The sequence below is a fragment of the Ptychodera flava genome, chromosome 20 (genome assembly GCF_041260155.1).
Source record: "Ptychodera flava strain L36383 chromosome 20, AS_Pfla_20210202, whole genome shotgun sequence".
In the NCBI taxonomy this organism is placed as follows: domain Eukaryota; kingdom Metazoa; phylum Hemichordata; class Enteropneusta; family Ptychoderidae; genus Ptychodera; species Ptychodera flava.
Genome location: NC_091947.1, coordinates 9,059,799 through 9,073,321, shown reverse-complemented (window position 1 = coordinate 9,073,321; position 13,523 = coordinate 9,059,799). Strand labels below are relative to the sequence as shown.

The 13,523-nt window shown below is 39.5% G+C and overlaps 1 protein-coding gene across 1 annotated transcript; it reads right to left on the bottom strand.

Annotated features, from left to right (window-relative positions):
• Window positions 1-1,282: 1,282 nt before the first annotated feature.
• Window positions 1,283-6,672, bottom strand: LOC139119954 (neurogenin-3-like). Its single transcript, XM_070683923.1, has 3 exons — window positions 6,287-6,672; window positions 5,539-5,987; window positions 1,283-2,290 (listed from the first exon to the last, which is right to left on the bottom strand). The coding sequence occupies exons 2-3, from the start codon at window positions 5,974-5,976 to the stop codon at window positions 2,099-2,101; spliced, it is 630 nt and encodes a 209-aa protein (XP_070540024.1). The 5' UTR covers window positions 5,977-5,987; window positions 6,287-6,672; the 3' UTR covers window positions 1,283-2,098.
• Window positions 6,673-13,523: the final 6,851 nt, after the last annotated feature.

Below are 13,523 nucleotides of genomic sequence, written 5' to 3'. Positions count from 1 at the left end.
ATCGTGGTATATTGCAAAAAATCACATAAAAATCGAACCATATTTACGGAAACTTTTCCACGAGTGACAGGCTCATAGCCAAATATGGATACGTGGGGACCATCCCTCTATTCTTATGATATCAGCAGCAGGCCAAACTTGATATTTTTATACTCCAGCTCACTGGCTTAAACATTTTCGATATTTTTCGACAAAGATAGCCCCTGACTTCTTAATAACTGGTAAAGCTTTTTTATCCCCCTTAGTAGCCTGTCTTAACATCTAACTACTGTTTTGACAGATTAGCAACGTGTAGGCAAGGTTAAATTAATCTCATCGTCAACTATTGGCCACACGGTCCGTAATATCTATTGTGTCGCGGCGAATTCAGCAAACATATAAAGTTGACAAATAAGACATGTTTCACCTGAGATATTATGAAAGTTTCTTGTTGTGTCTGAGCGTTAAACTTACAAATCAACATAAAATTCAAAAAAAAAATAACATTGCTTCGCGTGTCCATTAAATGCAGGAGAACATATCCTTTGATACATTCGTGACACCTTTGGAACACTGTTTTCATCAGCTGGTCCAACAAGGAAACCGGTATTGTTCAAAGGTGAGAAGACCATTGACCGTTCTCTGTTTATATATTTTGTCTTAACCAGCCTGCGGTATTAGTTCTAACACTGCCATTTCGACTGTAGTGATTTTATTTCACGTGAACGAACTTCTCGAAGTCGGAACTCAATGATGTGTAACATAATTGATGTGTTTTGCCTTTTCCGGCAATAAGTCAACATCGACATAGGGATGCTAGGGTAAGTTACCTGTGCACGGTGAATGGAAAGTTTAGTTAAACATCTGCTCTGTCGCAGTAGTTTCATAATTTGTGCCTTCCAGCTATGTGCCCTTATAATTACCTTTGAATATTATCTCCGTAAACGATCTTAAATGCCCTCGAACGCTAACGAGTTTTGCGGAAGTACGATTATAGTCACACAACAAATTTTAAGATTTACTCGTTGACCTATGTTTGCCGATATTTTGATTTAAGTTATTGGTATTATATATTTCCCGATTGTATCAGCTTGATATTGCATGTCAACAAAATCTCGTCCTTCTTGACGCTCTGGCAACAGTTCTGGCACTCTAGCGCCAACATCAGGTGCTCCAGAGCAAAACAGCGCCGTTGATTTTCGCCATGACAGTGACTATGTATGCAAAAGTGCCAAATCCGCGAGCAAACTATTTGCAGTAAACTGTGCGACAGCACAAGCAAAAGAGGGCGAAAGGTCGGGAGTAGATATTTGAGATAGACAGCTTTATTTAATCATAATCTTAATAAATCACAAACCATGCTGTTTCTCAAGCCTATAAAAACTATTGTTAAACTATACTTTGGAATACTGGAAAGTGAATAAAATTATTTCGACTCTCTTATATACAATTTTGCAATAAAGGACGAGTAGTAAAATAATCTAGGAAACGTTTATTTACTTTCAGACACTGGCAGCCGTAAAAAAGCGTCATGTGGACTTTGCAAAACTAATTTGTGTTCCGCGGAGATACTATTAAAATACAAGGAGGTTTGAGTTTATCGTGACTTCTCAAACGAGATGAAAGGGAAAAGAAACACATTAATATAGATGAATCCTTAAAAGTCTTGACTGTAATTAAAATTTATTTTAAAAACTTGCAAGATCAAAAAGGTGTTTAAAATCTTTCACGAGAAAGGTAATATTCATCTGAAATTTCTCATTTCTCAAAGCTTAAAAAGTTCACATACATTGTACTGTATGTGTATGGGAAATATACACAAACACGTTTCTCAAAATTACGCGGGGATGCGCTATCTTTTAAAAAAATAGAATTATACAGTATTGAGCCAGCAGAAAAAGCCTTGAAAAATAATTGTTCGCGATTAATGCAAAGATGAAAAATTACACATAAATAGGGTTTTTGAACTATACAAGATTTTGAGCAGCTTTCGAAGTCTCCACAGCGCCGACGATCTGTCCGATGACAACACGTAGTTCGCGAGTTGAAGTTCCGTCAGAATTTTACAGTGTCTGAGGACTTTTTATGACTCTGATAATAGTGTCGATTGTCCAGTGCTTTAAAGGTGTGTAATTGTTATCTGTTCTGGGTTGAAACCATCGAAATTTGGCTGAAAATCGTCATCTGATGACTGTAGCTGAGACTGGAGGTTTCCTGTGACCGTCTCCGAGTCATTGTTGCTGATATCACTGTACTCTGTTGAAGCCGTCAAATCATTCGTTGGCATATTCTGGAATTCTGGCAGTTTTGCCTGGAAATGAAAATAAGAAGACAAATAAACCACATGAAACGAACAGAGAAATTATATTTTATCTCTGACAAGCCTTCTATGTATTTCGTTATCAGAGTGGCTTTTGATTCACAAGCCTTCTTCAAAGTTTATGAATAGCTGTAGGCTGCGAAATCAGAGGACTTTTCAGCCGTTGCTTATTCACCAGCGACTGTGTTTCGAATGCAGAAACCCTGTCTACTCGACATGAACTTCAACTTTGTACTAGTTTCCTGCTAATTTCACGTCTGGTAACTTCAGGCGAAATAGCGGGATTTGCCAAGCGGATACGGTGCTGTAAATCGACCGGACAACAGGTATAAAGAAAAGTATTGATGCGCAGATATCTACAGTAAAAATGACGGAAGAGGCTAATGTTATCAAATTATCTATACAAAAACAAGGGTTGAACGTTCAATGATGATGAGTTTCACTTTTAGAACGTCACTTAACATAAGGTGACGTCACTTGGTACGGCGTGACACGGTCCTACCACTGGGGCGAGGAAAGTCTTTGGTCACCGCGTTTAAGACTAGGCATGATATGGTGCGAAAAGGGGTTCAATTATAACGAGGTATCCCCATCGGTGACGCCCAGGGTGCGGAATGTGACGAACATGCAAGGTAATCGGCTGCATGCAAGTGTAGTATGCGAGGACGATTTACTACTTGTCATTAGCTATAGGCATCAAGCATACAAACTCGGCGGGTTGCTCGCTCCCGATGAGAGAGATCTTGTTAGATGACCAGGCACAAAGGCTTCCAGCTACGACCAGTATCAAAGAGCGATGCCGGCCAGTCAAACCGTTATGGTGAATAACTGAACGGATTTTTTGGTTTTATTTTGTTTTGTTTTGTCTTGTTTTGAGTGTTTTGTTTTATTATACGGAGAGTCTGGAATTTGTTTATACACGGCGTATCCCCTTCCTGTGTGATGAGAACAAAACCTCGTGTTCGTGTCCAGGGATCTCTTTAGTTCGAGACCCGATGAGGCAGTCATCACGATTGTATCTAAGAACCAGCGTGACAAACCATTAGCGTATCTCAAAATTCAGGAAGCCGTGGTGTAAACAAGTTTTAGGACTAATGATCATCAGATACAGGTATTTCCGAAGTAATGTTATCTTACGGAAGTAACTAACTAAACTCACTGACACAATCGACGGTTAGAGTGCATTAAACCCGTCATTTTGAGCGATACTATAATCCGCCAGGAAACGAATATAGGAAGGGACGCACATTACCACGTTCTTTACTCTACATGGAACCCACATTTAGAGAATTCCATTCTCTCTGACAAAGTTCTGAAAGTTTACTGTCCTACAACATCGTTTATTTACCGAGCGTCTGCTCCGAAAACTGTGCAACGTTTCCCTAAGTGTATCAACAGCCCACAGATAACGCCTTACATAAGTGTACGCTCCGAGGCGCAAAACCTTCACCGGAGTAAACACGGCTATCAATGTCGTCTTCGAAAAGCTAAATATTGAGTGGTTTCTTTAAACAAATGAGATAGTAGGGCTTGAAAATCAAGTTTTAGGGGATGATGATTGTCTTCAATTAAAGAAGAGAAGTGTTTTGAGGGCAACGAAGATAGAACCATTGTATTTGTATCTATTTGCCATCAATTGTAAGATTTTACCTGAGCAAATCCATACTCATATGTCGAAAAATAAAGTTACAATTTATTACCAGATGTAACGGGACATTATTCCATAATAGGCAAAACTATAGCTTCCTTCAACTTGACGAACAAAAGTTCGGTTTCAAAGTTTTAGCCATACTGAAACAAAACGAAATCAAACTAGATGTAATAAAGAGTAAAATTCGAGCTTTGGTGAAATCCATTTGTGGGTAAACGGAGAAAAGAATCTTTGTGATAATTATGTATAGTTTTCCTCTCAAGTCACCATCTTATAAATAATGGGAAAGTTTAACAGAAATGTATGGTTTAAATGGATACCACGAAAACTGAAAATTTCAGTCACCGTTAAGATCGCAGTAAAACAATCAAAACTTCAAATAACGCTGACAATTTTATCCTCTCAGCAGCAAGTTCCTCCGATAGCGACTACTGTTGACGATGCAAATCAAAGGAAGCGATTGTAACAATAAACACTGTAAAGCCTTCGGGAAGCAAACTTCTCTGCCGAATGTTTGAAACGATTTCGACTATGTCAGACAATTTGAACGACGATACTGAGAAGCCTTTGCCCATTTTGTTCCATATTCAACCCAATTCGTCATATTAAATGCTATACACATTCGGAATATTGTATGGACACGAGTCCGTCCGGACTATCGTGGTCACTTCAATCCTCTCTCTGTCCTTTCCATATAACTACCGCGAAAGACTTGGTTGCGAACAGAAAGGAGCTATAAGTGTCTGGAAAGAGGTGTTAATACAACGCAAAAACATCTTACAGGCAATGATAGATAATATAAACTCCGATGATGGGTAAATACTGGTCTTCCCTTCCAGTAAATTGCAAGACCGACTGCAAAACTGGCCTCAAAGAAAAGTCCTTCGCTGTCCGGTCACGGAAAATAGTGTCAGGTAAAACTGACTCAGTTAATTGACTATTTAGTCAACAGAACAAATGATGAGAGACCACACAGTCTACTTATTGATTTTTAAATAGTTTATGTCTACACTAATATTTTTCTAGACTGTCACTTTCTTATATAAACTGAACACAATTTCTGTCCTATAGTGTGATTGTATCGCTGATAGTTAAAGAGAAAGGAATCTTGGGTTTTGCATTGACCAATATACCACAATATTGGATCCTGCAATATTCTGTTTCAGCTATCGTATTTTTACCGATCAAATGAAGAAAACATCAAAAGAAAAAAGGTTAGAGACCGAACCGAAAATTAAATAGGTGATCCAATCGGTGAGCACCCACTGAATACTACAATCCCAAAACTCAATGAATGAACAGGTCTGTTAACAAAGGCATCTTATGTCTCCGTTTGAAATAAGTGAATATTAATTTTTCTCTGTTCGTTGAAAGTTTATTTTTTCACGTTATTTTAGTTTATCGACGAAAAACTATGGTCTAGTTGATCCAGCTGAGTACGACACGTTGTCTTGCGTGCGCTGCCACAAGTTGATATGACGCAAGAAACACGATAGGAAAGATATGGGCCAGTCGTCAGTACCTGGGATAGAAAAATGTATTTTATCTGTTGTTGTTGTCACCCGTGCCTTGAATTGTAGCATCTTACCTTTTCTCTCGCCCATATAAATCCTCTGGCTCTGGCCCACTGAAAGTATGCATTTCCACCGTTCGGCATGTGTGTTGTCATGGTTAGTGTTTCCTCCAAGTCACTGATGTACTCTATGGCGAAACGCAGTGACTGTATTTTGGACATTTTTTTCCCAGGCTGCCTTCGATGGGCCAGTTTCCCCCTGAGCATCTCAAAGGCATTGTTCATGTCTTGCATACGACCCCTTTCTCTGTCGCTGGCCGTCTTCCGTTGTTGCATCTCACGTTTTAGCTCAACCTCACTCTGGTGGGGGTTCAGTGCTTTGGCCGATTCGTACAACCGCTTTGGTTTCTTGCGCTGAGTGGCTTCCCGTGGTCTTGGTGACGCTGCGCTCTCCTCACTGCTGCTAAGTATGGGCTGGTTTTCTGTTTGATTTTCGTCTAGTTCTTGTAACATTTCTTTCAAATCTGAAAATAGAGACCAAAAATGTGACATGATACAGGTAAAATAATAACTATAAAAATGCGAACAGCCTTAACGTTCAAAATTAATAGAGGAACTTTCAGAAGAGCTCAGTAATGAAATGCTAAGATTTCACAGAACGGGTCCGTCTATTTGTCGTGGAAAATCCCCATTTTTTTTAAATTTTAGTCCAATAAAAATACTTTCACTGTGACGTTGCAGTCACTGACACCGAATACTCATGTTGAATGTGTCGTTCAAACATTGCAATCGATGTCTGAAATTGTGAAAAACGTTAACATACCTTCCACCTGTGTGTCCAGTCTTTCAGAAGTTCAGCCAAGACTTAAGTGTTCACGGTAAATTGTTACAGTAACCACAAACGAATTTCGATCTCAGAGTTCCTTCAAGTGGTGTAAATGTGATACCGAGATGAACTGTCCTGCGTGTGTGACTTTACGAATGTGGAAATTGGAGAGACCTTCACCGTAAGAAACGCTTCCTGGAATGATGGAGCGTTGGAGCAACTCCACCGGTATTTATATGTCCCGTCTCTGTCTGTCTTCTCCGCTACTTCCTGACGACACGATATTGTCGATGTGTTTCCCTGAGAAACACAGAAACAAATAAGCAAGTGGGCGATATGTGTAGTCGGCTGGCTTTGTGAGTGAAGGCGAGCGGCAAAAGTCTGCTCACGGGTTGGTCTTTTAGCGTAAGAGTTTATCATCGTCATCTGAATGATTATGAGTAAGGGTCTTATCGGACCACTTACTGGGCCAGAGGCTAGTTACATGATTAAAATACCATTATTAATTAACATTAATTAACATAATGATATTGTTACCTGGGGGGAAATGGACAGACTTGTGCTGATTAAAAACCATTTTTCAGGGAAATGATTTTAGATTTATAGTTTAGGGATACTGAGTCTGTAGGATTTGTTGCTTTAACTTTTAAAAGTTTGATCTTTGAATGTCTCAAGTTAAGGCCTAGCCCTAAATCGCCCTCGGCGGCCATATAGGCAGTAATTGAATCAAGCCCATTCATTGACTCTCGATTCTTGAATTCCACAAAGTTTGCATTATTTAACAGAATACTGTACGTACATTAAGGATGGTAAACAAGTTTGCCCATCATTTTGGTTCGAGTCACGTTCTAAAAGTTCCTCTCTCAGTATTCGATCGGTTGTTGAAATATTCACCTGAAAAACTAAATAGGGTTTACTTCATAGTTTGACTTGCAAGGGGGGGGGGGACGAGGGACATCTCTGTAATTCCGTTGATTTGAACAAATAAATTGCAAATTTTATCACGAACCATTTCAAAACAAACTGTACACATTAATGTCTGCCATTCATCAAAACCGTTTCTCTTTTCCGTAAACATCGAGTCATCTTGTCGTGGTTGCTCGCCAACTCTCAATATATCCGCTTCGTTATCACGGTTTACCAAAAGTTCTCGACCTCGCGATAAATGAGATAGTAGTCTGCCTATCACGGAGAGAGTCGACTGGATCTCTCTAAGAAATAAATCACTTGTTGTTTCTCGACTTAAAGTCGCGTACATCCCAGCAAGGAAAATAAACCGCCCGTATCTCTCCGGTGCCGCGGCACCCTCTCGCTCGACTTGGCGCGTAAGTGGTGTGAATGGTTGTAGGCAGTGGTGCGGGGCCGCTCGGCTATCTTAACCGAATCTCTAATAGGCTGGGTCGAAGTACCCCATGGGAAACTGAGAACAAGGAGAACCCAGTAAAAAGTAAGCGGTATCAGTTAACGAGACCGGCGAGGCGGAAAATCGTGGCAGTCAAATCGTCTGCAGAATCGCCCACTTTCTGCCGACGTTTGACGTGATCGTGGCGAGTGTTTAGGTACGCTGAACTCGTTACCCGGTATCACAAACACTGACCTGTAAGTCAATACACATATGAGCAAATCGTTACGAGCCTACCCCTGGTATACACACAAGACGTAAAAGTCTACACCAGGAATAATTACGGTAGCCACCGTTTTCTAAAAGACAGAGAAAACTGCAAATACATTAGCCCTACGTATTAAATCAATACACATCCAAAAGCCTCATGATTACTGCGATTAAAGCCGTTTGTTTTACTACCTGTTCGTCGGGTAAACATTGCTGACGGACACGAAAACTTTTATCAGGCCTCAAACACCATAAGCTTATTTTGCTTCTACCTTAGCCCTATGAGTATGGCGAGAGTTTACGGCTTTGGAGACTCTCGCCATACTCGTACGGCTACTTCTACCTCAGCCTCAAGATCTTTAGCTAATGTCATTAAGTCTGTACAAAAAGTGCAGATATTATACGAAGTATAATGTCTCGATGGAAGGTTGGCGACATTAATTGTCGTAATTATTTGAAATAGTGAAACCAAACTTGAAAATATATTAGGTTTCGCGTTTGGGACGTGTGCTGGATGTTTAAAGCCCCCTTCCAATAACGTGTGATGTGTTTTCCAGTATTTTTGAGCCGTCTGCAAACAACTTCTATCGTATTCTGAAGAGCATGTCTAGATGGATCCTCTTCAATTTGTCAATGCAGGCTGTCTATTGCGGTGAAGGCTTGTCCGGACGAGGATTCTTCTGCTACACATTGCAAACTGTATTTTGTTTCTAATAATCGTACCACTTCGATTTCAACATACATGGCAGAGATTATTCAGAAATATATTAGTTGTGTTAAAATATAATAAAAATTCGAAATTATTGTTCATGTATGTTCTGTACTACTTAACCTTGTGCCAGCTCTTATAAGAAGATCTCAAATGTATTGTTCATTTCACTGATGCATGCTAATATGAGAGAGAGAGAGAGAGAGAGAGAGAGAGAGAGAGAGAGAGAGAGAGAGAGAGAGAGAGAGAGAGAGAGAGAGAGAGTTGGTTTGTTTGTTACTCTACAAAATAAACACCATTGACGTCAGATTGGTCTCTTGAAACAATCTTTTCAAAACCGGTAACGAAGTACCTGTAGTATGAGACGATGACCGCTATACACTGAACCACACAGCGGAGCCACGCCCCACCTATTAGCCTGCAGTGCAACCAGACATGCAATTAGAAATAAACAAAATTGAAACCGGAGAGACCCAATTCTCCACGCTAAGATTCAGTGACACTGATAAAGTGACTCATTTGTGCAGTGTAGGATCAGTTACGAATGGCAAATGTGAACTTATTTCTCTCAATATCCATTTCTCCCGCTAGCAAACATACTTATTAAATACATCAATAAATAACGAATAAAAGTAAAGAAGAATCTAAGCGTTTTCTGTCGTCGAGTAGTAACCGAATCATAATGTCAAATGCGTGATTGAGATTCAATAGTGTACATAAAATCTCAAGGAAGTCTAAAATAAAAATCTATGGTATCTGATTCATCAATTGAAAGCTTTTCATTTTTTGGACATTTAACATATTAGATTGAAAACGTTTTACTTAAACAATTATACACTCCTCATGCATATTTTCTTACCATCTTCTTATGAGGCGCCGAATGTACCAAAAAATATTCTCCAGTTAAATAACAATACCAATATATTTGACAGTACTAACGAGTGTATTTATTTCCGCCACACAATTGCCATTGAAAATTATTCTCGGCACAAAAATATTGATATTATCGTCGATATTAAGTAAGCTTCACTGACTCTCTCAACTTAATCAGGATTGCGAAACGCAACCAACAAGCACTTGTAACGTCATTTGTACGAATGCACATCCAACTTTTGATCCCAGATGTTCTCAAAACGCAGATACATTGAGATTGACAAAGTATGATCCGGACTTGTCAGCGAACGGGCGTCAAACACGAGAATGCGCGCATACCGGTACTTAGACGCTTTAAAAAGTTACCTGGAATGAGGTTCTCAACGTGTTTCAATGCGATCACAGGAATTCGATGTGTTTCTTTTTACATTACTTGTATAATTCTTATAGAATTAATATGTTTTCATATATTTAGAAAAATAAGCAATATATTTTATGGACGCGCATAAACATAATTTACCCAGGGGCATTAATAATTATAGTTTGTGATGTTGCCAACGCCTCGTTCCATTGACAATCTCCAGAACTTTTGCTATGGTAACAATTTTGTGGCTTAGAAGATCTTCGACAGATATAAAGCAATGCAAGATGAATCCAAATCGCTGTTCCCTTATGGCTTCTGTGGACCAACAAAATCACCGGCCTCGTCGAACAATGAGGGGTAAGGGTCAAACGATGTACGATAAATGTATCACAACCTCTCTTCTGGGTTACGGGCGCCACTGTCTGTTTGCTCTCAAACAACGTCCTCGAGACGTGGACTCTGATCCAATACACAAGCCTCCCCCAAGTCTGCCGTCAACAACTTAGGCTCTTCGTGTACGGGTCTTCGACGTTGCTTCATCGATTCGTTGTAGTTAAATTAATCACATCACCTAACCACTTATACGGACTAATTCATAATGGCGCCAAACACTCTTCCGCCGGATGGAAACTTCCTGATATACATAGATAATTTTTCTCACGATTAAAATATCTTCTCCGGTAGTCTAAAATAAACTTTAAATAAATTGATCACGGAAGAGACTTACCTTCTCGAGGTTTGCAAAATATCTAAGAAGTAGTTAAGGGAAATTCGTCACTAGTATATATATATATATATATATATATATATATATATATATATATATATATATATATATATATATATATATATATATATACACACGCATATGAATATAGCAAACAAAAGAATGTAGGTTTGAATATCAATGTACGGTATGTACATATACATATATACATGTATATTATATATACATTGTCTTTATATGTTCACATTGTCATATACAAGCCCTCATACACACTTATCTGTTTGCATATATATATATATATATATATATATATATATATATATATATATATATATATATATATATATATATATACACATACATACATACATACATACATACATACATACATACATACATACATACATACATACATACATACATACGAATATACATACATATATACATACATACATATATACATACATACATACATATATACATACATATATACATATAATTATTTATGTTTATATACATTTGATTTTTGCAGAACTTATTAGGGCGGTAAAAAGCAATCTTGATGAAATGAGCCAAATTTCGGATCAATTATCCACCATAAACGTGAAAGGCAACCGCTTGAAGGATGAGTATGCGATACGAAGGACATGCATCAGCAGAAAATACGGCACGCCCTGTGAGTTGGAGCACATCGAACCTAACCGCGACCCTTGGGGTAATATTATTCGAACTTATTAACAGTCGTTTATACAATTAAACGTTTGTACAACGTTCTCAGTCTGCACCCGCACTTTCCGATTTCGACAAATGTACGCAATAAGCATGCTATTTGTACATATTTTCTTTCAAGATTGCACTCCATTTCCTCTACAGCGGTCATCGGTCACTTGGCTTACACCTGCAGAGAGTACATCTCTGTGTTAGATGATCTCTCATTCGTCATCAACGAAAAACTGGTCTCTCCTGTCCAATACCGACACTCGTCTGTCACCTCTCGACCAGCGTCGCAGTCATTCTTCGAGGCTGGGGACTTCTCGCGTTTTTCACGCCACCGTAGGCAAGACTTACAGTTCCGTGATGAAGACCAGGACGAGGGGGGCAATGAAGCCTAGAAGAGGAGATCTGGGTTTTGCCTTTACGTGTTTGTAAACTTACCAGCAGAGAATCGGAGTCCAGCCTCACAAGAATAACCTGACCAGATTTTGTCGTCAATAAATAAACATGAGACACTTTTGCATCTTTAGTCTTTGTTGTGGTGGTGGTGGTGGTGGTGGTGACAACGACAATGACGATGATGATGATCATCATCACATCTGTCATGAGTTGCGGTGCGTAATTGTGAAACACCGAAAATTTAATACATCGAAAATCAGTAATATAACCTATCACAGTACCTCCACTGGACTGTGTACCTACGTTTTTGACGCCAAGTCGATCGATGAAATTGGCGGATATTTTCCTTAAAAGTCCCACAGGCGGTACCTGGAGTCTTGGTAACTATCCGAGACATTCAACGGCATTCTGAGATTGTACGTACGATTCCGAGATGCGCTATTATTTTAAACCGCAGACATGTTACAGTATTTTTCTACGGGCATGTTAGTTTTACATAGCCACAGTTTATTGTTAATGGTTTACTCTCATGCGTTGTGATAGTGCTGATCCCGACACGACTAACCTTTTTCAATATAAAACTTTTACTTTTAGTTGTTAGTTTTATCGGTTTATGTCCCCTTTCCATCACTTTTAAACCTTGGACATGTTTTGCAGGTAGCGTATCCTCGTCAGCCTACGCTTGTTTGGTGTCACGACTAACTTCTTGGAGTGGGAATTTAACTAATGAGCTTGCGAGCGCAGGTCATTAGCCCATTCCTGTGTCGTGTTTACAACTGTTCAGTTAATTTTATTTTCTATGTCCATGCCGTGCGTAGGCCCTGGTTTTCGTTTCTTGCGATATTCTTCAGAACTCAAATTGAAGTGGAAAATTAAATATCACAATCTGCTGACATGACTTCATTTGCTGTGCTTTTAAGTGGCCAGAAATATGAAAAAACTCAATGAAACAACCCCGTGAATATTTAAGTCACCTTCTCTCCATGACTGTGCTGCATTGAAGCCAGTATCCCACCGCCTGTGTGGGTTTGGACCCCGGTAGCTATGCCATGGGACGGTGTTTGCATACTGTATATTGTAGCGCTTGTTTGCGACCCCACTCATCCCAAGTAGACTTTTGACAAATTTTAATAACATGTTGACGTTTGGCCCCTGTTTTCGACATTAGCACAACTTTCGATCTAAAAGCACTTTTGACCTATCATTTCGTTGGAAAATGTAGTGTATTGACCTAATTTGGCCGAAATGTGGACGATTAACACCCAAAACTGTAGACTCTAGTTTGTGTATTGTAGTTTGAACTCTCAAGGGTGCTTCTATACCTAGCTGCAATAATTGTAACCTTGGTTGACCGTGGGGCTTGGGCTTCTGTCGTGCGGCTCGCGCCTTGCACGACAGAAACCCAAGCCCCACGGCCAACCAAGGCTACAATTATTGCAGCTAGTCTGTACCCAAATCGGAGTGACAAGCCTCCCGAGGGTTTGGAGAGGACTACTTAAGTCAAGGCCCTTTTACATTTTCAAAGAAATGAAGAAATGAAGACCCGACAACTGATTCTACAGTGATTCTAGTATTTGGCGTGATGGTACACTGCCTCTGCTGCTTTTTTACCTGGTCGTCACCACAGTCCCTTACATTAAGGGAGCCGTCATTATTTAGGGCCTGGGGGATTCGGAGGAATTTCATCGGAAACTCCGAAATTTCGAGTGACCCCCCTCGCCAACCATGATGAATTTGAGTAACCCCCTCTGTAACTCTGAAATTTTGACTGATCCCCCCACACTTAGAAAAGTGAAATACCAATACATATAATTGTAAAATTTACAAAATACAGCA

Excerpts from the sequence above, each read along its gene's own strand:
- LOC139119954 (XM_070683923.1), bottom strand. The coding sequence starts at position 5,976 with ATGTTACAAGAACTAGACGAAAATCAAACAGAAAACCAGCCCATACTT. Across the intron at positions 2,291-5,538 it reads TTATATGGGCGAGAGAAAAG|GCAAAACTGCCAGAATTCCA; the intron begins GTAAGATGCTAC and ends TTTCATTTCCAG.